Below are 26,139 nucleotides of genomic sequence, written 5' to 3' on the forward strand. Positions count from 1 at the left end.
AGGACACCCCAGAACTCATACCCAACTGTGTCAGGAACCGCAACCCCCCCCCCCGCCCCCCACCAACCAATGATCTGAAACAAGCTCTGGGATCCTTGGACCTTGCAGCCAGACTCCAGGAACCAGCTCTGCCTGCCAGTAGACCGGCACTAAACTAACCCCAGGACCTGGCTTCACCTGCCAGTGGTGGGCATCAGCCCCAGAGTCTTCAGGACCAAAATGACAAAAATTAAAGAGGGAATATTGAAAGCAGCAAGGGAAAAGCAACAAACAACATACAAGGGAACTCCCATAAGGCTATCAGCTGATTTTTCAGCAGAAACTCTGCAGTCCAGAAGGGAGTGACACAATATATTTAAAGTGATGAAAAGGAAAAACCTACAACCAAGAATACTCTACCCAGCAAGGTCCTCGTTCAGATTTGATGGAGAAATGAAAAGCTTTACAGACAAGCAAAAGCTAAAAGAATTCAGCACCACCAAACCAGCTTTACAACAAATGTTAAAGGAACTGCTCTAGGTGAAAAAGAAAAGTCCACAACTAGATACAAGAAAATTACAGAAGGAAAAAAGCTCACTGGTAAAGGTACAGTTTATACAGTAAAGGTAGATGATCATCCACACACAAAACTAGTAGAGAGATTAAAAGACATAAGCAGTAAAATCATCTGTATCCACAGTAAGGTAAGGGGTACACAAAACAATTAGATGTAAAATATATCAAAAACAGTAATCATGAGGGGAGGAGAGTACAAATGCAGGGCATTTAAAATGCATTTGAAATTAAGAGGTCGGCAACTTAAAACAATCACGTTTATATACAGACTGCTATACAAAAACCTTATGGAAACCACAAACCAAAAATCTATAATAGATTAACAGAAAAGAAAAAGGAATCTAAACATTACACTAAAGATAGTCATCAAATCACAAGAGAATAAAATAAGAAAGGGGAAAAAGACCTACAAAAACAAATCCAAAATAAACAAAATGGCAATAAGAACATAAATATTGATAATTACTGTAAATGTAAACAGACTAAATGTGCCAGCCAAAAGACAGACTGGCTGAATGGATTAAAAAGACAAGACCCATATACATGCTGCCTACAAGAGGCTCACTTCAGATCTAGAGACACATACAGACTGAAAGTGAGGGGACGGAAAAAGGTATCCCACTCAAATGGAAATCAAAAGAAAGCTAGAGTAGCAATACTTAGATAAAATGGACTTTAGAATAAAGACTGTTACAAGAGACAAAGAAGGACACTACATAATGATCAAGAGATCAATCCAAGAGGAAGATATAACAAATGTAAATATATATGCACCCAACATAGGAGCACCTCAATTTATAAGGCAAATATTAACAAACATAAAAAGAGAAATCAACAGTAACACAATAATAGTAAGGGACTTTAACAACCCCACTTACATCAATGGAAAGATCATCCAGACAGAAAATCAATAAGGAAACACAGACCTTAAATAACCCATCAGACCAAATGGACTTAATATTTATAGAGCATTCCATCCAAAAGCAGCAGAATACACATTCGTTTCAAGTGCACATGGAACATTCTCCAGGATAGATCACACACTAGCCCACAAAACAAGCCTCGGTAAATTTAAGAAAATTGAAATCATATCAAGCATCTTTTCCAACCACAACACTATGAGACCAGAAATCAACTACAAGAAAAAACTGCAAAAAACCACAAACACATGGAGGCTAAACAATATACTACTAAACAACCAATGGATCACTGAAGAAATCAAAGAGGAAATCAAAAAATACCTAGACACAAATGAAAATGAAAACACAACAATCCAAAACCTATGGGATCCAGCAAAAGCAGTTTTAAGAGGGAACTTTACAGTGATACAAGCTTACCTCAGAAAACAAGAAAAATCTCAAATAAACAACCGAGCCTTACACCCAAAGCAACTAGAGAAAGAACAAACAAAATCCAAAGTTAGTAGAAGGAAAGAAATCATAAAGATCAGAGCAGAAATAAATGAAATAGAGACAAAAAAAAAGAAAAGATCAATGAAACTAAACACTGGTTCTTTGAAAGATAAACAAAATTGATAAATCTTTAGCCAGACTCATCAAGAAAAAAAGAGGGTCCAAATCAATAAAATCAGAAAAGAAAAAGAAGTTACAGCCAACACCACAGAAATACAAAGGATTGTAAAAGACTACTATGCACAACTATACCAATAAAATGGAAAACCTAGAAGAAATGGACAAATTCTTAGAAAGGTACAATCTCCCAGGACTGAACCAGGAAGAAATAGAAAATAGGAACAGACCAATTACCAGTACTGAAATTGAATCAGTAACTTAAAAAACTCCCAGCAAACAAAAGTCCTAGACCAGATGGCTTCACAGGTGAATTCTACCAAACATTTAGAGTTAACGCCTACCCTTCTGAAACTATTCCAAAAAACTGCAGGGGAAGGAACACTTCTGAGCTCATTCTATGAGTCCACCATCACCCTGATACCAACACCAGACAAAGACAACACAAAAAAAGAAAATTACAGGCCAATATCACTGATGAATATAGATACAAACATCAACAAAATACTAGCAAAAATACCTCAACAAAATACAAATCCAACAATACATTAAAAGAATCATACAGCATGACCATGTGAGATTTATACCAGGGATACAAGGATTTTTCAATATCTGCAAATCAGTCAATGTGATACACCACATTCACAAATTGAAGAAAAACCATATGATCATCTCAACAGATGCAGAAAAAGCTTTTGATAAAATTCAACATCCATTTATGATAAAAACTCTCCAGAAAGTGGGCAAAGAGGAAACATACCTCAACATAATAAAGGCCATACATGACAAATCCACAGCTAATAATATCATACAGTAAGTCCCCTACATACGAACGAGTTCCATTCCAAGCACACGTTTGTAAGTCCAATTTGTTCATAAGTCCAACAAAGTTAGCCTAGGAACCCAACTAACACAATTGGCTATATAGTACTGTAATAGGTTTATAATACTTTTCACACAAATAATACATAAAAAACAAACACAAAAAATAAAGAAAACATTTTTAATCTTACAGTACAGTACCCTGAAAAGTACAGTAGTACAGTACAACAGCTGGCATCCAGGGGCTGGCATCGAGTCAACAGGCAAGAAGAATTACTGACTGGAGGAGGCGGAGGAGGTGGGAGATGGCAGAGCTGAAGGATCGTCAGCAATAAGAGACGGAGGGCAAGCTGCAATTTCATTCATGACTGATGTTGATGGAACGCATGTTTGCATCTTTGAAAGTTTGCAACTTGAAGGTTCGTATGCAGGGGACTTACTGTACTCAATGGTGAAAAGCTGAAAGCATTCCCTCTAAGATCAGGAACAAGACAAGAATGCCCATTCTCACCACTTTTTTCCAACATAGTCTTGGAAGTCCTAGCCACAGCAATCAGACAAGAAAAAGAAGTAAAAGGAATCCAAACTGGAAAGGAAGAAGTAACACTGTCACTGTGAAAACCACTAGAAAACTATTAGAGCTCATCAATGAATTTGGTAAAGTTGCAGGATACAGAATTAATATACAGAACATTATTACATTCCTATATACTAACAACAAAATATCAGAAGAGAAATTAAGGAAACAATCCCATTTACCATCACATCAAAAAGAATAAAATACCTAGGAATAAACCTACCTAAGGAGGCAAAAGACCTGTACTCCGAAAACTATAAGACACTGATGAGACTCAGACGTAGAGAAGAGACTTGTGGTTGCCAAGGGGTAGAGGGTTGGGGGAGGGATGGGATGGGAGGTTGGGGTGAGCAGATGTAAGCTTTTATATACAGGATGGATAAACAACAAGGTCCTACTGTATAGCACAAAGAACTATACTCAATATCCTATGATAAACCATAATGGAAAAGAATATTTTAAAAAAAGAATGTGGGCTTCCCTGGTGGCGCAGTGGTTAAGAATCTGCCTGCCAATGCAGCGGACATGGGTCCGATCCCTGGTCCAGGAAGATCCCACATGCCGTGGAGCAACTAAGCCCGTGCGCCACAACTACTGAGCCTGCGCTCTAGAGCCCGCGAGCCACAACTACTGAAGCCCACATGCCTAGAGCCTGTGCTCCGCAACAAGAGAAGCCACCGCAGTGAGAAGCCCGCGCCCTGCAAAAAAGAGTAGCCCCTGCTCGCCGCAACTAGAGAAAGCCCGTGCGCAGCAATGAAGACCCAACACAGGCAAAAATAATAAATTTTTTTAAAAAGAGAAGACAAAAAAACTTAAAAAAAAAACATGGGCAGAAGACCTAAATAGACATTTCTCCAAAGAAGACATACAGATGGCCAACAGGTACATGAAAAGATGTTCAACATCACTAGTTATTAGAGAAATGCAAATCAAAACTACAATGAGGTATCATCTCACATCGGTCAGAATGGCCATCATCAAAAAGTCTATAAATAATAAATGCTGGAGAGGATGTGGAGAAAAGGGAACCTGCTACACTGTTCCTGGGAATGTAAATTGGTACAGCCACTATGGAGAACAGTATGGAAGTCTCCTAAAAAACTAAAAATAGAGTTACCATATGATCCAGCAATCCCATTCCTGGGCATATATCCGGAAAAGACAAGAACTCTAATTTAAAGATACATGCACCCCAATGTTCACAGCAGCACTATTTACAATAGCCAAGACAATGAAGCATCCTAAATGTCCATCAACAGATGAATGGATAAAGAAGATGTGGTACATATACAGAAGGGAATATTACTTGGCCATTGAAAAAATGAAATAATGTCATTTGCAGCAATATGGATGGATCTAGAGATTATCATACTAAGCGCTGTCAGACAGAGAAAGACAAGTATCATATGATATCACATATGTGGAATCCTAAAAAATGATACAAATGAACTTTTTTACAAAACAGAAACAGACTCACAGACATAGAAAACAAACTTATAGTTATCAAAGGGGAAAGGGATAAATTAGGAGTTTGGGATTAACAGATACGCACTACTATATATAAAACAGATAAACAACAAGGACCTGCTGTATAGCACAGGGAACTACATTCAATATCTTGTAATAACGTACAATGAAAAAGAATCTGGAAAAAAATATATACATATGTATGAAACTGAATCACTTTGCTGTACACCTGAAACTAACACAATACTGTAAACCAACTAAACTTCAATTAAAAAAAAAAAAAATACCCTGATCTCACTCTCCACCATCCACCCTGCATTACCTAAACCCACTGGAAGCATAGGGCAAGGAGCGCATTGATTTGGTCTACACAAGGCACCTCCAGAACCACAACAGGGCAGGGAAGAGGGAGGAGGGAGTCTGAGGGGCAAACAGAAGAGAGGCAGCCCTTGTACTGAAGGGATTTGCACCTCATTTTCTTGAAGGGGAAATTTGACACATTGGCAACTGAAATATCCATGGGGTGGAGATCCTGGAATGTTAATATTATTCCAAAAAGGACATCGATTCAATTACTCCATCTATATTTTTTTCTTCTTAAATGATAGTCTATGATAAATTTGGGTAAATGAACCCAATGAAAATTATGCCTAGTTAGTTCATTAATAAGTCATGGAAGTGATTTTTCTCAAGACATACCAGATTTTCCGCTGGAATACTTGGGAATATTGCTGGTGCATATAATGTTTGGATATGATGCGGCAGAAGACGGGCTTAGATAAAGAACACATGGCCAAATTCTCAAAAATCAGCGAAAATTCATACTTGGACCCCAAGCAGCATTGCTCCTAAGCTATTTCTGAAAAGAAAAGAAAATTTGGTAAGTGGGCTAGCCTCCAGAGTTGTTCTTCCACAGAACTGGAATACAATAACCGTGTTCAGAAGTCTGTATGGAATGAAGCTTTTTTTTTTTTTAAGACATCAAGTTTTTCAGTTCCTTTTTTATATAAGCTATTCACTGAGTATGTTTCCTATGAAAATTAAGCAATCTGACAGTTATAGACACATTTTCTTAAAATTGGGTAACCAGCCAACAACGGCTGGCAGAGTCTACCTGCACCAAGGCTCCAACAGCCTTCCCCGCACTCCCTTCCAGCCATCCACACGTCCAGCCTGCCCCAGCAACAGGGTCCTGCTTCCCACAGAAACCAGTACCAAAGCAGGGAATTTCATTAGGTCTGTTGCCCAGTCACCATCCGGCATCCTATGAGATTCCATTAACACTCAAATTTTTGCAGTGCAATTAACCCTAAGACTTTGGTGCCGACCTGGGAAATGCCAGTTCCACTTAACTGTTTCCTGTCTTGATCTCAAGCCAGTCTACTGACCGAGAATTCACTCTGTGTTCACCGTGGCTCCATTTTACTCAGAGTCGCTAATGCAGAGATGATCATTCCCAACCCAACATGCTGCACTCTGTGTGTTGCTCATAAATAATCATAGCTACAAATTATCATCCAGACAGTTTTTGTTTTTCTCTCCAAAACCCCAGAGACCTATGTTTGTAAGAGCTTCATAGGCATTTAACTTCCCAAGCATAGTTAATGACTAGTGATATAAAGACTTACACACACGTCAGACTGAGATAGAGATTCTCCATTTAACGGCTCCAGTAGGGTCACTCCAGCCGAAGGTGGCAGTACAGCCGCTGAGGTTTTCAGACAGCCGAGGAGCACACAGGTCACTTCACGAGCCCAGAGCATCTTGCAAGTCCTGCCATACTGGAAAACTCGGAGTGATGTCTCAGCACCCAGTAAGAGCAAGCTGAGATGGAGCCACTCTTAGCAACTTGAAGTCAGTTCACAACATGGTAATAAAAGCCATTCAAAACTATCCATATTCAATACTCAATTTAATTGTCCTCTGGATGTCTCAGTGCTTCAATCAAATGCCCAACAGCTGCTCCCCAGGGAGCCTACAGTTCTCCTTCTTGTTGCCTCTCGTCAATAAGACATATGAGGGACTTGCCTGGTGGCACAGTGGTTAAGAATCTGCCTGCCAATGCAGGGGACACGGGTTCAAGCCCTGGTCTGGGAAGATCCCACATGCCGCAGAGCAACTAAGCCCGTGCGCCACAACTACTGAGCCTGCACTCTAGAGCCTGTGAGCCACAATTACTGAGCCCACGCACCCAAAGCCCGTGCTCCACAACAAGAGAAGCCACCGCAATAAGAAGCCCAAGCACCACAATGAAGAGTAGGCCCCGCTCGATACAATTAGAGAAAGCCCGCGTGCAGCAACGAAGACCCAATGCAGCCAAAAATAAATAAATAAAAATAGTAATAAAAATAAAGATAGGGACTTCCCTGGTGGCGCAGTGGTTAAGAATCCGCCTGCCAACGCAGGGGACACAGGTTCAAGCCCTTGTCCGGGAAGATCCCACATGCCGTGGAGCAACTAAGCCCGTGTGCCACAACTACTGAGCCTGCGCTCTAGAGCCCGCGAACCACAACTGCTGAGCCCGTGTGCCACAACTACTGAAGCCCGCGCGCCTAGAGCCCGTGCTCTGCAACAAGAGAAGCCACCACAATGAGAAGCCCACGCACCACAACGAAGAGTAGCCCCCGCTCACCACAACTAGAGAAAGCACGTGCACAGCAACAAAGACCCAACACAGCCAAAAATAAATAAATAAAATAAATTTATTTTTTAAAAAATGCATGCACAGTTTTCTCAGAGAAAAACAAAACCCAAAAAGCCCAACATGCTAGTGTTGAGTCAGGGGAGACTGGGAAAGAGGGAAGGCACAGGAAATTCAGGAATCCTGTTTTAGCAGACCATTTCTGGGGTGTGCACTTGGCAGGGAGAGGGAAGACTGCAAACTCAGATACCTTCAGGGCCACACAGGTGACGTGAGTGAAGGGTGGGCTGTGATGATCCACGCATCCATCATCTCAGGGGGCAGTTGATGCTCAGTTCCAACTGATGGCTGCCAGGCAGAAAAGAAGACCCTGGCTCAAGAGATTTTCTAAGAAATCAGGATTTTTATGTGAAACCACCAGATTTTCAAATGCTGGCTACAAGTTCGGTGTTTTTTAAAAAAATAAGTGTGGGCCAAACAAAACTCCTCTGTGGACTGGGCCTGGTCCATGAATCACTTGTCTGTGACTTTCTGAAATTCCACCAAACTTCAACAACCTCCCAACTTGATTTCTAGTTATTAGAGGAGGTACGGTGGGTGGCTAGGGCTAGGGGATGGAAGAGACAGGGATGTAGGGGTCACTGACATTTGCTGAACTGTTCTTATATACTTGGTTTGCTTATGGGAGAATCAGGAGCTGAATTCGGGGACTAGTAGCAAAGACCAGAGATAACAGTCTCTTAAAACAAGGGAGAGGTTGAGTATTTTCTCATGTAACATGAACTTCAGAGATAAATAGTACAGGGCTGGAATGGGAGCTCCACAGTTGTCATCAAAATCCCAAGCTCCTTCTATATTCCTGCTCTGCCACCCTTAGCTTGTGGCATCCATCTACAAGGTCACCCCATGAGCACAAAATGGCTGTTAGACCATCATTCGGCGAATCCACATTCCAGGCAGGAAAAAAGATGGTAAGGAACAAAGGGCTCCTGCCTCCCAGCTGAGTAAGGCAACCTTTTAGGAGCTTTCCTGGAAGCTTCACCCTACAAGTTCTGCTTACATCTGCTACCCCTAGATAAGCAATTGGAAAATGTAGCTGTTGTTGATTTTAGCTGAGCCCACTGCAGCTCCCAACAATACAGCAGTTGTTAGGAAAAGGGAGAGACTGGTTATTAGGATGGCCACCAACAGTATCTGCCACAAAAAAACAAACAAAAAAAACCAGTATCTGTCACAATGGGAATGTCACAGCACTAGGTAAAAGGTGAAAGCAAGCACACACAGGTGAGACACCTGAACAGAGAAAGCAGTGACTGGAGGAGGAACTGGTAATACTGGTAATACTCCAACCTTGGCAGAGTTGCTCTATAAGCTAGCCATCAAATCCAAGCAGGAAACATCCCCCCAGCTGTGTTAATATGCACACCAAACATCTGTGCTGCTCGGGACGTTCCTGAGAGTGTCACAACAGAGCAGGTGGACAAACCATGCTGCAAAAGCAGACATCACAGGCACAGCTGGCTGTGGCACAGGAGTGGGACTGGCAATGGCTTGGTAGGCCATCCAGGGCAAGGGCGGAGGACATGGGTTCTCAACCTCCGCTGTGCTCTGGAATCACCCGGGGAACTTTCAAACATATGGATGCCTGGGTCCCATGCCCGGCGATTCTGAGTTAATTGGTCTGGGGTGAGACCTGGATTTGGGGCAGGGCGGGGGGGGGGGGGGGCGGCGGTTTATGCAGTAAAGTGTGAGAAGCTTCACTCCTGGATGGACCAGGCCCTCCAGATCCCTGAGAAGCTGGGAAGCCCACGTAGATCCCCACATCCGAGGCTACCACGGAAGTAGCTCCTTAAGAAGATTAAACCATTTGCTGAAGGCCACACGGCTGGGATGGTAGTGCAGCCAGGATTTGAACTTGGATCCACTTGACAGCCAAAGCAAAGCCACTGGCCCAAGGTCTTTTCTCCAACGTCACTCCTAATCCTCCACCACTCAGGTGCATGCATATCCCAAAAAGAATAACGTCTGGGACAGCTTTCCTGCTGAGCAAGGTCTGTCTCCTGGGAGCCAACAGCCATGAGGATAGATCCACCATGAGGTAGAGAAGGATACCGGAGTGAGGTGTGTTCTATGGAGCAAAAGCCGCATAGTCCCAATTTGTAAACCGAGGAAATGCGGGCAGCAAAGGAATAGGAATTTGTAACTGGGACAAAAGGTAATTATACTATGGAGACCTGTGTCAGATGTTTGACATATTTTTCAAGCCTCACAAAAAACTTGCAATTAGATGTTGCGATCCCTATTTGACAAATGAGGAAGCTGAGGCTCTGAGAGTTGGCACCTTTTCAAATGGAAGGAAAAGGAGAAAAGGAAATGAAATCAAGATGGCAGAAGAAACATATGGATCCACTAGCCCCAGGGCTGCCACTAATGTGAAATGAACCCCCTAAAAGTTTCAAAGTAGAAGCAGGCTTCTCCACGGAGCAGGTCGCAGTAGGGCTGCCACCTACCTTGCTCAGGGCTTGAATCATTTGTGAACTGAGACTAGGTTGAGCCGTGGCCAAGTGCTGGCAAATCCAAAGCATCCCCCAACCTCTGCTGTCCGTTTGGCTCCCATCAGAATGGCCCCTGCTGTTTTTTTTCCAAGAGCAATCCCTATGGGCACAGAGATGGGTTAGCCAGGATACCAGAAGTGGAAGCTCTTCAGCAGCAGAGACCACCTTTGACATCATCTCTGAGAGCTCAGGACTTAAGATCAGTCATGCATGACCCATGATGTGAATGAGTGAAATGAACAATGAATTAAGTGCAGAGCTGAAGTGACTCTCCTGGATCCTCCAGCCCAGGGGCTGTGGTGGAGGCCAACAGCCATGGACCGAAACTGCAGCTCCCCGCCTTGCCTATGGGGCCCTAGTGACTTAACCTCTCTGCACCTGTTTCCACATCTGGAAAACAGAGATAACACCTTGCAGCCTTGTCGTTAGGATTTAATTAAATAATGTGTGGAAAGTGCCCAGCATGGGACCTGACACATAAAAGGCCCTTAAAAAAATAGCTCCTTCTTCCTTCCTCCTAAAAAGGATTTTTTTATGTCTCAGAAAGTTGACAGAGTGCAGCAAATAAATCAGAAATGAGAAACACAGATCTCCAAAATCTTCCCCAGCTGCTGAAACCCAAGGCTTGACCCCTAGTCTGGTGTTCATCGGCCACGTTTCCAAGAGGATTCCACTTCCAACCGAAACACTCAACGCATAGCCCAGTGGGTGTTTCCAAAAAGAAAAGAAAATCAGATTTGGATTCTGGCCCTGGCTTTATCAGATTAACTGCCTGGGATGTAGTTCTTCCCCTGTAAGCTAGGACTGCATAGTCTGCAAACACATCAACTACTGTGAAAATAAAATAAGGGCTGGGGAGGGGAGGAAGATTTGAATCCGATGAATGTGAAAGTTTGCTCCAACTCCTCAGAACAGCCACCTTGGTACTAAGCAGGAGTCTTCATTCACTGGTGGATGTTTTCCAGCTGATCAGTTGCTCAGAACCACCAAACCCAAACTCAGGCCCAGAATGCTCTCTCTACTTATTCTAGCCCTGGTGATGAGAAATTACAGACAGATTTTTCTTTTACTTCCATGTGATAAGCAGTTCTGAGGGCCTGACCTCATAAATGAAGTTACAATGAATGCCAGCGACTCATTTTTCCTGAATCATAACTGTGATGAAAATGTCCCAAGTTTTGGTCTGCTCACAATGCCATCTGACTCAGCAGTAAGTCCCTGTTGATGCCAAATGACTTCAAAGGCCTGGTCTCTGGTGAGTCCCACGTTTGATGCAAATTCTTCTGCGCCTGCCATGTGAATATATACAACTACACAACAATTCTTCTAGGGTTAAACTCATAGCCCCACAGCAGCTGATTTTCTAATTTAGGTATTTTAATAGCTGTATGGTATATCCATAGTCTTAAGGATAGGGGATATGAGCAAGGAAATCCATTCAAGTGATCTTCAGAGACTAAGAGTTATTAGAAAATCATTTTCTCCTTCTCTAAAGGTCGGTAAGTAAATTACAATAATAACACAAAACATATGTTGAATAATAGACTGCCATACTTGCCAACTTAAACACTCCAGGGATATGTTTATTCATTTCATATAATTTGGAAGCAGATCTTTTTTTATCCAAGTAAAGTTTTACTTTCCCCTAACGATGCTTCACAGCAAAATGCCAAACTAAAACGGGAAGATAAAGAAAATGCTGGTAATGTGCTACATCTTAATTTGACAGCCTCGTGACATCCTAGTGCAGAGGGAGAACAGAGAATGCACTATGGGCATGCGGGCATACAGGAATTCCAATCATTCAGCAAAGATTTCTTGAGGCTCCAATTGGAGCCAGGCTTCCGTTGGACTCTGGTATAAAACACCTAACAGACCTGGCTTTCATGGAGCTTACAGTCTAATGGGGGACTCCATTAAATAAACGATACAGGTCAATAAAACCACAACAGAGAAAAGAGGGGGCTACAAGAGGGCAGGGCAGCCTTCAGCAGAAGGATCATCTCAAGGAAAAAGATAAGAAGGAATCAGGAAAAAAAATTAGGTGGGGGAGGGCAGTATAGAAGAGAGAACCGCATATACAACGCCACAGAAGCAAGAGAGCACAAGCAGGTCCAGGATTTTAAAGACAAGTGACATGATAAGACGAGCACTTTGGAAAGATCACGCAGAGGCATGACTGCTGGGAGAGAGAGTGGTCGGGGAACTGTTGCCACGCAAAAGAGGATGGGACCCAAATAACACCAAGGAATGTGCAGTGAGCACTTTCTTGGTCCAAGCACTGAGATAAGCAAGCACTCTGTGAGCATTATCTTATTAAATCCTTACAACAATGCTGAGAGGGAGGAACCCCTACAGATAAGACAACTGCTGATATTTTCTGGGTTTCTTATTATCTCTTGCCCCCAATTTCCCCCAACAACTGATATGTGTTTGTTTATTGCCTTGGCTGCTGCTGAAAACAGTGCTAGGCATAGTAGATATTCAACACATAGAGGATAGACAGGTGGCTGCACGAATGAACCAATAAAGGAATTTTGCCCAAGAGCACACTGAGTGAAGGACCCCATACCCATTGCACTTACCACACTAAGTTGCAACTGTTAGTCCTTGCTGGTTCTTCTCAGTGTCCTGTGCTGGTCCCTCAGCTCACCAACCTCCAGACTGCCCTGGGCTCAGTCTGGGGCCTCCTGTCTTGTCTATCTACACCCATTTTGTTGCATCTGGTCCTGTGGTTTTAAATACCATCAATTCACTGATGACTCTCAGATTTTTATCTCCATCAGAGACTTTTCCTATAAAAGAACCATCTTCTCAACAGCCCCAGGTGTCTGCCTAACACCCACCTCAAACTTACTTTGTCCTAAACCCTGCTCCTTTTACAGTCTTCTCATCTCAGCTAACAGCAACTCTATTCTTCCAGTTGTTCAAGCCGGAGGCCAAAACCTTGGTATCATTCTTGACTTGTCCCTCTCACAACCTGTATCCGATCCATTAGCAACTCTTATTAACTCTTACCTTCAAAATATACCCAGAATCCAACTTGTCACAGCCTCTCCTGCCTCCACCCCAGTCTAGCCGCCTTCATTTTGCCCAGATTATTGTAAAAGCTTCTCATTGGTCTCCCCGCTTCCCTCCTCACCCGTCCTCCTTTCAGCTGATTCTCAACTGGTTCCCACTGCCAAAGTGATCAAGTTACAGCTTACGTCAGATCTCCCCACTTCTCACACTCCTGCGCTAGCTACTACCTCAGGGTAGACATCCTCGCCATGGCCTGGGAGACCCTCCACAGAGCTGGCTGCACCTCCTACTAAGCTCCCCTCGCTCAGTGTTCTCCAGCCACACCGGCCTCCATGCTGGTTCTGGAACAGACCAACCCGTCCCACTTTCCAGTCTTTGCACTTGCTGTACACCCTCGCTTGGGGACTCTCTCCAGATACTTGCCTGACTCACTCCCTCACCTTCCAAACAAGCATCTCCCTCTAGAACTGTAACCCTCCTCCTCCTCACTTACATACCAACTAATCACTATCAATTAGACTGACTGACTTTTTTTCTGCCTCTCCCTAGCCCCCAACTGCAGGAGGGCAAGGACTTTGTTTTGCTCACTGCTATATCCCCAATACCTACAAAAATGCCAGGCAGATCTCAACAAATATGTACTGAATGAAAAAATGAATAAATGAATTCTCTTCTTTACAGGATCTTCTCCATGCCAGCCACACCAGGCATCAGAGACAAACTGAGGAAAAAAGAAAATTTTGATAGAATTGAATTACATATAGCTGATAAAGCATGGATAGAGAGGTTGATGGCTTTAATTTGAAGACTCTTTCACATTCATTTTCTGATCAACAAAGGACAAGCAAGGAGTCTGAAACAATCTGAAAATGTTTTTCAAAAATATTTTAGAAATTTTATTTTTATAAAATGTTTTAAATTCATGTATTAAAATGTATACCAACACAAAAAAAATCATGTAAGCTGTATAATACAAAACTAACAGTTTTCAAAACATACAAGACACACCCAATGTAAAAAAAAATCTTATATATACAAAATGCAATGTATTTCCAATACAAAAAAAAAATAAAGGGGAAATGCTTGAAAAATGCTCATCCAAAGTACAAAACAAAACCCTCCCCTTGACTGGCCACTTAAGCTGCTATGAAAGGCTTTTCTTCTTCCCTCATGTTACCTGGTCTTTCTTCTCATTTTTCTTTTTAATTTATTTGTAAGATAAGAGCCAATCAAGGTGTTTTAAAAGCCGATGTTTGTTGTTATACTTCTACAGTCAAGTGACTTTTAATTCCAAAAGTTAATACTTTATTAAGTATTGAGCTATAAATGAGTTCCTAAACATTGAGCTATAAATGAGTTCCTAAACATTGTATGCAAATCAAATTATGATTTGGGTACTCTAAGCAGAACATATCATTTACAGAAATTTCTTTTTATAAAATTAAGATTTTCATGTCACATTTGCTTAAATCACAGTAAGCCCCTAAATTAATCCCTCAACCCACCATAAAACAAAACAAAAACCTCCTTAACAATGTAAAATATTTTATTCACTCTCTTTATGGTTCCCTCAAATGCTAAATAGGAACATCTAATCTAAAATACATCTGGAGTGGTCTGTTCCCCCCCTACCCACCCCACATCTACTAATATGCACCAACAATAGAAACTGGCTCAGTGCTTACCTACTGTTAACGCTAATACTCATCTGATTTAGTTCTTGTTGCAGCAACAAAAAATTTTGAATTTTGGTTGTTTTTTTTATGTAAGAACCACATCTATTACTAATTTATCACCATTTCCCTTAACAATATATTTCAGGGAAAATGTTTAGATTTAAGCTACAATTAAAGTTCCTAATCAGGAAATCAAAAAAGCTAGTTACTGATGTTGATATGCTTTTTCCCTGTCTAAACTATCTTTCCTGATTAAACTTAGAGGGAGGGAGGGAAGGAGAGGAGGAGGGAGAGAAGGGGAAGGAAAACAGACTGGCTGGAAGGTTAAAGGTGACATCTTGCAGTCACAATGACTCTTCCAGTATTGTGTAGAAAACCATAGAGAATTCTCTTGAAATTCACTAAGAGAATAGCACTGGCAATGCCGTTCATCTAAAAGTAAATGGAATTAGAAGAAAATTATTTTTTACTATTTTCTATATCTTGGAAAAATTCTGTTGTTAAAAATTATGATTAAAATTGGCTCCTCCCCAATTATTCAGATTTACTAACATTTAACTGTGGAGCAATTACTTTAAAAAACAGAGAGAAAAGTGAGGATTAAGAAAGGTTAAGTTCAGTCAAGTAGGAAGTCTGCTATGTAAAAAACCAGAGAAAGCAGGAGAGTGCCCAGTTCAGAGACTGACAGCTAGAGGCCAGGTCCAGCCCAGGGCTGCCATCAGCTAATGAGAAAAGGTAGACCAACAAAATCTACTCACTCCAACACACGTAACTTTTGCTTCACAGAGAGTACTTTTGAAATCTAAGACTCACTTATCAAGTGAATTAAAGGAAATTTTGCAAACTGTGCACGTAGACACAACATTTTTAAAGCAAATTTAAGGGGTGCAAATAAGTTCTGAGATTATATTTGGGAGAACTATACCCCCTTGGGGTAAATGTGGTTCAGAAATCAAGCCACTACTACCTTGAGGCACAGCCTGAATAATAATATTATTAAAATACATATTTCCTTCAAATTATTCTCATTAATTATGTCAACCAATTTGAATGCATCAAGGGAGAATTTTACCAGCGGTATAACAAGGTATATATTTACATTTTCATTTGCATCTTAAGGACAAACTGTTAAAAATGATGATGATTATGAAAAATAAGATTAAAGGTGTGTTCATTTGGGAAAAGCTACATTAATATTTTTCATCCAACCACAAACACTTTCGTAATGAATGCAATACTGCAAAACAATTCACAGCTTTATAAAAAGTTGAAATACAGTTTCATTAGGATTTTTTTTTCCAATTCAAAATTACAAGAGTTCAACTTACATCGCTGCTTAACTATTTTACTCTAAAATCTTTAAAATATATAAAATACCAAGATTATCAACAGTCACATATGTTTTGAAGTCAGGGGACACATGTATTTTCTTAAGATTGGTTCCATTTGTGTAGAAGGTCTGTGAGGATTCCCCAGTGACAACATTCCACCACTGTTCAGAGAAAAATAAAATTCTTATTAGGTTGGTAATTATAGTGTGAGACAATCTGCAGTGCCAACTGGATCCTTCACCCCATCACCTCCCAACTCCCAAACTAAAGCAAACACCAGGAAGGATGTCTAAGGTTTAATGCTGAATATAGTATTATCAACCCAGCCCACCATTCCTGATTAACCCTGGTGACTGCCTCACAGCTACCCTACACCTAACCCCACTGTAAGGCATGCTGGAGAAACATGCAGCCTACTCAGAGCCGCAGACAGAAGGCTACACAAAGCCCATTATGGCCATGGCTGGACTGAATTCTCCTGTCTGCATATCCTTCTCAGTAGAATGGAAAGAATGACCCTCTCTTCTCTAAAAATGCCCCTTTGCAGACATGGACAGGAATTTTGGCAGATATCAAGACTACTGATAATACTGGCTGCAGGATAGAATGTTCTCTCTACTGAATCTTCCCTTTCACCAGGAGTGATTCAAGAGCCCATGACCAAGTTTTTTATTTAAAAGTCTATACACTTATTTGCTAAATAAATACTGAACATCTCAAATGTAGCAGGTGCTCTGGCCAAGTCCTTCCTTTCTCTTCCCAATTACTGAATTCGCTAAGATTATAACAATATTTATATTCCTTTACTAAATGGAGATCATGGAGCTTACCTACATATCTCACAACTAAGATGAGGGCAAAAGAGACCATGTACATGAACACCTTTTGAAAAGGCCTCAGGTACATCAAGATTCTGAGTATTATGAATGCAATGATCACTTCTGTGTCCGTGGCAATGCCTAGCATTCTGCCTTGCTCGTGTGACTGGGTCAACTATTCATGTTCACTATTAGTAATGGTAACTGGTAAAAGTATACCTTGTGGACTTAAGTAAACCTCAATGAAGCAACATGTACTAACTTGAAATTTTCCAGGACTAACAATTTTGCTTTATAAAATAGCAGTGTAATCAAGACTGCAGAGGACAGTCGCTAGAGGCAAATCGTAGAGGTAGTAAGGCCCTTAGAGATCACCTAGTCCAACTGCCTCACTTTACAAGTAAGGAAACCAGGGTTGAGAGAGAAGAAAGGCCTTGTCACTGTGGACGACACTGCTAGCAGGTGGCAGAGGTGGAAGAGTTATCCGGCTTCCAAACCTAGTGCACCCACTGCCTTTCCCTCTATTAAAACAGACCACTCGACTTGGAAACACTACCCCAGCCACTAATGTGAATATGGACTAAAAGACAATGATATTAAATAGGACTTACGCAGGGGACTTCTGGGCAGTGAAACTACTCTGTATAATACTACAATGGTGGACACGTGTCGTTATACATTTGTCAAAATTCACAGACTGTACAACACCAAGAGTGAACCCTAATAGAAATTATGGACTTTGGGTGATAATGACATGTCAATGAACATTCATCAGCTGTAACAAATGTACCCTCTGGTGGGGGATGTTGACAGTGGGGGAGGCTTGCACGTGGGGCGGGGGTGGGTATATGGGAACTCTGTACTTTCCGCTCAATTTTGCTGTGAAACTAAATCTGCTCTAAGGAATAAAGTAAATAAAAAAAAAAAAAAAATAGCAGGGATATTTTTGGAAGGAGGGATAAATTGGGGATTTGGGATTAACAGACACAAACTACTATATATAAAACAGATAAACAACAAGGACCTACTGTATAGCCCAGGGAACTATATTCAACATCTTGTAATAACCTATAATGGAAAAGAATCTGAAAAAGAATATATATATATTATAATATATATATTATACATATTATAATATATTTATTATATATTATATTATAATATATATTATAATATATTATTATATATGTTATAATATATATATTATATCATTATATATAATATATATATTATTATACATATATATATATCTGAGTCACTTTGCTGTACAACTGAAACACTGTAAATCAACTATACTTCAATTTTTAAAAGATAGCTAACATTTACTCAGGGTACACTATGTGCCACAATGTATAAGTACTTTACTTGTATTAAATCCTTTAACCCTCCCAACCCTATGAGGTAGGTGTTATTATTACACCTATTTTACAGATGAGGAAGTCGAGGCTAAATCATCTTGTGCAAGATCACAAAGCTACTGAGTGGCAGATCCAGGCTTTGAATTCAGGTAGTCTGCTCCAAGTCTCACTCTCCTGACCTTTATATTCTGTTGCCTCTACGTAATGGAAAACCTGCATTTATCATCATGTATTTCATATTTCAAATCAGCCTTTCTCCTCATGAGTATGAATTAATGTGGATTTCTTGTCATTCTAACAGTACACACTCTTGTGGCATAACACAAGTAAATTACATTATTTTTAACTTATAAATAGGAATAATTTTGAAAGTTAAGAGCTTTTTAGCTACTGGATACCTACTTTATCTTACTGACATTCGATTCACACAGCTTGGATTATAAAGTTAACAGACTCAAAAGGCCTATTTTCTTGGACATTACAGCAGCTGTTCCTTTTTACTTTTAATTTGCTCTGTGCTCTTAGACAGTCTCATGAACATGCTGGGTAGATGCAGGCTGGGCTATATCACAACCAGTTTAACCATGCTAGTAATCAAACCAGAAGGAAGAACAGCCTGATTGTCACTGAAATATACAGACTGCATATATAGGCTATAGGCTCTTTCACCCTGAAGACATAACTTCTACAGTACAGACATCAATTCTGCTGTTTATTTCAAGGTTCTCCAGGAACTCTGGAAATCTAGTCACTGATCTCTATCATATCTTGTGAGCCAGACTCACAAGTGCCCACTCTATGGTGCCCAGAGCATCAAAAGACATGGTCTCTAGAAGCTCAGTGTCAAAGCTGAGCAGTTAAGTTTTTCAGCAGTTAATATGGCTGAAGACTCCCAGCTTCCAACACAAAGACAGCAATGTCGCTCCTCTAAGCATCATCCTCAGAACAGACTAAGAGTGCAGTTTATCTCTACACTAAAGGAGGACAAGTGGTGATAGTCTCACAATCCCCTAATAACTAAATAAAGGTGTACCTTTATTTAGGTACAGGTTAATGCAACATCTTGTAAGCAGCACTGTATTTTCAATGTAAACTTGTAAAGGAATCATAACATACATCATCTCATAGAGCTAAAAACTGTCCTCTGATCTATCTTTTATATAAGCTAGATTTTTACTTTAAATAAAATTGCATCTACATAGGTCCCATATAACCAAAAACTTCAATTCAGTCATTCAAATATTTTTGAACATCTATACTGTATTAGACAATTAATCAGAATCATCTCCTACAGTTGAATGTTTTCAGTAAGAAAAAACAGTATCGTAAGATCTAATTCATTAGGGTCTAATTCATTAGGGATCTATTTTAAGTGATCAGTACAATACACAGTGTCATCTTCAACCCCTTTTACAAGTAAATCACTACTCAAGACTCAGCTCAAGCATTCCCCTCCACTGGAAGCCTCTGCTAACTCCCAAAGGTAGAACTGTCCTCTCCTTTGTGCCTCTACTATCCTTATGCAAATATGTCCCAGAACCCCTCTTACACTTAGAGACTTTATTTATTTACTGTCTGCTTCCTCCAAAGACTGTCAACCACCTGGGCAAGAACCAAGTCTTAAACACTGTGCCACGCAGCAGTGCCAGCACACAGTGGGCACTTAATACATTCTTCGTGAGTGGATGGATAAAAAGATGCAAGCACCAAAAAATGACCCTGAGGCACCACAGCACGCTCAACCGTGGCCTCAGTATTTGCTAATAATAAGTTTGTATAAGGCAATCTACTAAGTAATTTTAGGAAATTCACAACCTCTATGAACATCAGTTTACTCACCTACAAACCAAGGATGATAAAATTTAAGCCTCGCAAAGCTGGCTAATAAGATGATGTAAGTAAAGCATTTTGTAAACTATAAAGCAATATGCTGCCGCTGCTATTTTTATTATTATTACTACCAACACTACCACTAATACTAAAGAAAGGAAATTTCACAAATAAATTTTTTTAAAGACTCAACCAACATAGTTCACAATTAGTGAAGCAGAAAATCAAACTAAGTTAAACACCCCACTTTCTAGTCATTCTGATCGCCTAAGACTTTGTTTGGGGCAGGATGAGAGCTCTGGACTGAGAACATCCCTAACACTGCCATCAAAACTTCCAAGAGATCTGAAGAATGCAGCCTTGCAGATCTCAGTCTCATCACCCAGAACAGGATAACAGTCATCGCCCTTCCTCTCTGATGGGTTGTACAAGGCCCAACTGAAACACAGGAAGTGAAAATAATTTGGAAAGTAGGATACAGGCTGTTCTTTTCTTTCAGTCTTTGAGAAACCCTTACCTTAAGATATCCTCCAGCAGAAACAAGCATTTTGCTATCTGGAGAAAAGCAAAGGTCAGTCACCCAGCCTCCGTGAGTAGCAGCTCCTTCTTCTACTGAAATCGGAGCAAACAAATGAAGAAGCTCACCATTTGAGACATTCCATATCTATAAAAACGATACACAGTTCATTAACAGGGTTACTCAGAAGTTTTATATATCTATCTCATTTGGAACATATTTGGAAATCTTTCTTAAAAATATAATTACAATTCAGTGATACCTTAGGAATTTTTTTAGATTACATTCTCTCCTGTGCAAATTTTTAAAAACTACTAATTATAATTAAAATGCATTACTTACAATATTTATCATTAACTATACTCCAAAAAAATATAACAAAAGGACTTATAGAGTGATTGATTAGAATACTGTGACTCTTTCACTGAATAAAAGGAGTATGGGGCTTCCCTGGTGGCTCACTGGTTAAGAATCCGCCTGCCAATGCAAGGGACAGGGGTTTGAGCCCTGGTCCGGGAAGATCCCACATGCAGTGGAGCAACTAAGCCCATGCACCACAACTACTGAACCTGCGCTCTAGAGCCCGCGAGCCACAACTACTGAGCCTGCACTCTAGAGCCCGCGAGCCACAACTACTGAGCCTGCGTGCTGCAACTACTGAAGCCCACGCGCCTAGAGCCCATGCTCTGCAATGAGAGAGGCCACCACAATGAGAAGCCCACGCACCACAACGAAGAGTAGCCCCCGCTCGCCGCAACTAGAGAAAGCCCGCGTGCAGCAACAAAGACCCAACGCAGCCAAAAATTTAAAAAATTTTTTTAAAAAAGAGTATGATGGGAGAAGCAAGGAATAAACAAAAAAGGCCTAACAAATAAACTACCTCAAAAGAACAAAGAATTCTAGTTCAGGATCTACCACTAAGAATACTGACAGACACTATTCAAACACCTAAAGTATACATATTTTAAACAGTAAGTCCCAGTAAGGTTTTTAATATATATATATATGTATTTTTTTATATTTTATATGTATAAAATAGACAAGCAAGCAAGCATATACACATACATTCACTAAGATTAGTTTATTAAGCTCTTAAAAACAACCCAATTACTTATAGATACTAATATTTTCATGTATTTCCAGTGATACTTAATATATGAGCAGTACTCTAATTTTTCAAAGAAACTGTACATCAGAATAAGAAAAATAGAGGCATAAATAGCAAAAGAAAATAATCAAAATCATCATTTGTAAATGTCCCCCTGGGAAATCCAAGAGAATCAAATGGAAAAACTGATTAGAAAGAATTCAGTAAGATAGCTAGATAGAAGATATATATATATATAAAATTAATAGCTTTCCTATATTTTGAAAAATTAACATACTAAAGAAAAAATTTTAAATAACCCTTATTTAAAGAGACAATTTTTACCTTTAGGGGTTTCTGGAAAATGAAACACTGCCTCATAACCAGTAAAGGAGCCCTTTCAGCCAGAGGTGAGAACTCAGAGCAAAATGAATGTTCCCAAAGCAGTCTTGCCCCTTCAGCTGGCATGGCATTTATGAGAATGGTATACGGAAGGTTGGTTACTTAGTCCTCAAGCAAGAGAATCTTAATTTTCCTGGAAAGCCTATCTGATAATGCCCCTATTCCTGCATAATGCATACTGTCTCATTCTTCTGCATTATATACCTATTCCTTGAATTTTAATTCCTGCTTCGTAAAAAATGAACAAAATAACATACAAAAAACAAGACTCTCCTGATTATACCAGTTACCAAAGCAGCCACCCCCAATGCCCAAACTTTCTCCATCAACTACCCAATCCTTCTAACACAACCAGATGCAGACAATCCCACGAGGATGGCAATAGGCTCCACTCTAAATGTTGACTATCTAATGGATATAGTGCTAAAGAGACCTTTCAGTGCAGAAAACAGCAGAATTGCGATTCATTTATAATCTAGACAACAATTTACAAAATTATTTTCCTCACATTCTGCCACTAAAAACAATCTTTGGTTCAGGTCCAAGAATTAAGATGAATCATTCTCAAGCTAACAGCACAGAACCAACTGCAAATAACTAGGGCACCTGCCTCCTCACATACATGGGAAATGCTTCACTTTAACTCTAAAATGAATTCTTTTCTGCAGTGGAATGCAGCTGTGAACACAACATGCATAAGAAACAGAACAAAGAATGCCTCATCCAACCAGAACCCTGGGGCCTGTGCTTCCCTGTCACATTAACAAAGGCCCCAGCTATGGTACGGAGGGCTAGCCAAAGCTATAAGGAGAGCAGTGGTTTCATGTCAGCAAACACCCTACCCTGATTTCTCCGTTGTCATCTCCAGTTGCCAACAGGGTACTGTCCACAGAGAAGGCAGAGCAGCGCACGCAGCCTTTGTGGCCTCTCAATTCATGAAGAGGGGAAAGGAGTTCAAAACTCCAAATCTGGAAGGCAATTCAGATTGTTTAGGAATAGTAAATACACTCGAAATAAGCATCTATAAACCCTGCCTCGAGCACTAGTTAGCCATAAATTCAATCATATGAAGTTCTAACATTCAACAGTTCATAAACTTTCATGAGAGGCCCAAATGCCAACCAGCAACCTGGTTCATTTTTTAGAGTTTCCCTTTAATTACTCAAGTAAACTTAAGCTCAAGGATCAAAGTCACAGCTTCCTTAACTTTAGACTTAGAAGGAAGAATAGCAAAGCAGTCTATGGCGTACAGCAGACTTGAGCGGAGTCCTGACTCCACTATTTACTAGTTCCTTGGCCTAGGACAACCCACAAAAGCTTCTCGGGCTTCAGTTTCTGTATCTGTATGATGGAGACAATAGCATCTATAGAGTGAAAATTAAATGAGATAATTGAGACTGAAATTCCTAGCAAAGGGCCTAACATACGGCAAGAGTACTTTAAAGGTTAGTCCCTATACCATCCTACTACCTTAGCAGTCAAATGCTGTTCTTTTCCTTCCAATATTCTCCCTGGTGGTTCTGTCATCACCATTTAACAAGCTTATACTGAAAACATGTTCCAGGCACTGTGAGCAAAGAACTGGTGGTGCAAAGATAACTGGATTCAGTCCCTGTCCTTGAAAAGTTTCTAGTTTAATCACGAATGTTTGAGTGAACAGTGGTATGAAGGAAATTAACATGAGTAATATGTAATAGGAACACTGAGGGTGGAGCAGCTAATCCTGCCTGAGGGCCAGGAAAGGGTTCACTGAAGGACTGACCTTAAATCTAGGTCTAGAAGAATGAGGCATAATGCTTCCAGGTAAAAAAGGATGCAAGGTTGTATCAAGTGAAAGTTAACAGTGTGCACAAAAAGATGGAAGTAGAAGTAGTCTGGCACAGAGGGAACAATGTAGCAGAAAGAGATGGTGATGGGCTAAGGAGTTGAGCTTATAAACCATCAGGTCACAGAGGAGTTTCAACAGGGAACTCGGGCAGCAGTAGGGAAGATAAACCGCAGGAAGTACAGACCAGTGGCAGGTCCACCAATAAAAAAGGAGAGTCTGGCCTTAAGGGTGGGGACAAGGAAGAGAACAAGGATCGAGGAGACACTGAGGAGTAAACAATAGAGCACAAAAGACAGGAGAGGGTTTCCCTGGTGGCGCAGTGGTTGAGAATCTGCCTGCTAATGCAGGGGACACGGGTTCGAGCCCTGGTCTGGGAGGATCCCACATGCCGTGGAGCAACTGGGCCCGTGAGCCACAACTACTGAGCCTGCGTGTCTGGAGCCTGTGCTCCGCAACAAGAGAGGCCACGATAGTGAGAAGCCCGCGCACCGCGATGAAGAGTGGCCCCCGCTTGCCTCAACTAGAGAAAGCCCTCACAGAAACGAAGCCCCAACACAGCCAAAAATAAATTAATTAATTAATTAATTTAAAAAAAAAAAAGACAGGAGAGTCCCAGGCAACTCCAATGTTTACAGTTTGGAAAGACGGATAGATAATGATGCCATTAACAAAGATGGAGAAAAAAGAAGAGAATGGAGAATGGAGTATTCAATGTCCCCAACCAGGGAGCATCATTTCACTGGAATGTGATTTTTAGAAGCATCGATTTACATCAATTACAAAAAAATTTACTGTGGGTGTACAATTAACTGTAAATCTCTTTCAATGCTTTTTATTGCCTAAAATATTCAGTAGACACTGCCTTTGATTACTAACAGACAAAAGTTATCAGTAAGGGATAAATCAAAAGTCCTCAATGTCATTCACTTAATCTATTTGACACAAACTAAATGTCAATGGGCATCCTCCAAAAATTCACAAAATGAGACAGACATGTAGACAGAAACTTATTATTCTGTTTTACACATTAGTTGGACTCATAATACATAACAAATACCAAGGTCTTATGCATGCACCTTTCAACCGATTGGCCTACCTTTGCAGTCTTGTCAGCAGAGGTAGAAGAAAACTTGGTTGCATCAGGAGAAATATCACAAGAAAGAACTGTATCCTGATGACAGACAAAGTCTTTTTCTGTTCTTCCAGTAATAATATTCCATACCTTCAAAGAAAAACTCAGAAGTTGACAATTAAGAACATTTTGTATACTGAGCATAAACAGCCAGAAGACGTCTATAAACCAAGAGCTTTAGTACATTGGTTGTTCTGACCTCTTTAAGTGCCTTTTAGTGCAAATGCTCATAAACACACAGCAGATGTAGACGACTGCAGTAAACAGAAAACAGGCATTTCTATTTTAGAAATTTAAAAATTTAAGTATTTACATATCAGCCACCTGCTTTTGGCTGTCATGATATAATCAATGCGATCAATATTAGAATATTTTTTTAAAAAGAAATGTGTGCTTCAAATTACCTTCACTGTTCCATCAAACGACCAGGAAAGCAGTCTTGAATTTTTCAAGAGTCTAAAGTCTTTCACAGTTTCCTGATGGGCTTGCAGAAAGACATATTCCTCTGACTGCCAATTCCATACCTGAATATCAGAGAAATAAGTCTGCTATAACCCTTTCCCCATAATATCCCATTAGAGAGGTGGAGGTGTATCACTCGCTTGTCTAAAGTCTTTCATCCTCATGGCACTTCAGTAAAATAAAGAAGAGAACCAAATAAGAATATGGTATCCCCATTTTACAGACAGAGAAGAGAAAAGCTGGGGTTAATTAACTTGACTATGGGCAAAATAAAATATTTTTCCTCCTAAATAAAGTCTGTTTTCTTCAGTTGCTTGGAGAGCAGTTAATTATACCAGAAGATAGAGAAAAGTCACAATATGTTCATGAGCTCACCATCTGATTAAATTTTCCAAAGAAAATTATCCCGACATATTCACAGATTGCTAAACCTCACAAGTTAGGCCAAGTGTCCAGATTCTGGCTCCACTGAAGCTACTGAATCCTACTGGCCCTACTGCCTGGGAAGGTCAGTTGACCAGAGCAGCTTCA

General features: G+C 40.4%; 1 protein-coding gene and 1 long non-coding RNA gene across 6 annotated transcripts in view; both read right to left on the reverse strand.

Moving 5' to 3' along the window:
* The window catches only part of APAF1 (apoptotic peptidase activating factor 1), a 109,510-nt gene that overhangs the window by 5,725 nt on the left and 77,646 nt on the right, over positions 1-26,139 (reverse strand). For 2 of the 5 annotated variants that reach the window (XR_009702639.1, XR_009702640.1), the window contains exons 23-27: positions 25,551-25,670; positions 25,111-25,236; positions 23,029-23,154; positions 20,698-20,844; positions 5,650-5,809 (exon numbers count right to left, since the gene is read on the reverse strand). Coding sequence is in view for 3 of the 5 variants with exons in the window: in XM_061206225.1 (XP_061062208.1) it covers positions 16,189-16,335; positions 20,698-20,844; positions 23,029-23,154; positions 25,111-25,236; positions 25,551-25,670 (666 nt within the window). In the remaining 2 variants the exon portion in view is untranslated. Of the gene's footprint in view, positions 1-5,648; positions 5,810-15,888; positions 16,336-20,697; positions 20,845-23,028; positions 23,155-25,110; positions 25,237-25,550; positions 25,671-26,139 lie in introns of those variants that run through there. The other 3 variants (XM_061206225.1, XM_061206222.1, XM_061206224.1) reach the window with 2 other exon arrangements.
* LOC133101439 (uncharacterized) lies at positions 6,733-13,880 on the reverse strand. Its single transcript, XR_009702641.1, has 4 exons — positions 12,732-13,880; positions 10,102-10,246; positions 7,842-7,939; positions 6,733-6,774 (listed from the first exon to the last, which is right to left on the reverse strand). It is a non-coding gene; the product is annotated as an uncharacterized LOC133101439 (long non-coding RNA).

The sequence above is a fragment of the Eubalaena glacialis genome, chromosome 11 (genome assembly GCF_028564815.1).
Source record: "Eubalaena glacialis isolate mEubGla1 chromosome 11, mEubGla1.1.hap2.+ XY, whole genome shotgun sequence".
In the NCBI taxonomy this organism is placed as follows: domain Eukaryota; kingdom Metazoa; phylum Chordata; class Mammalia; order Artiodactyla; family Balaenidae; genus Eubalaena; species Eubalaena glacialis.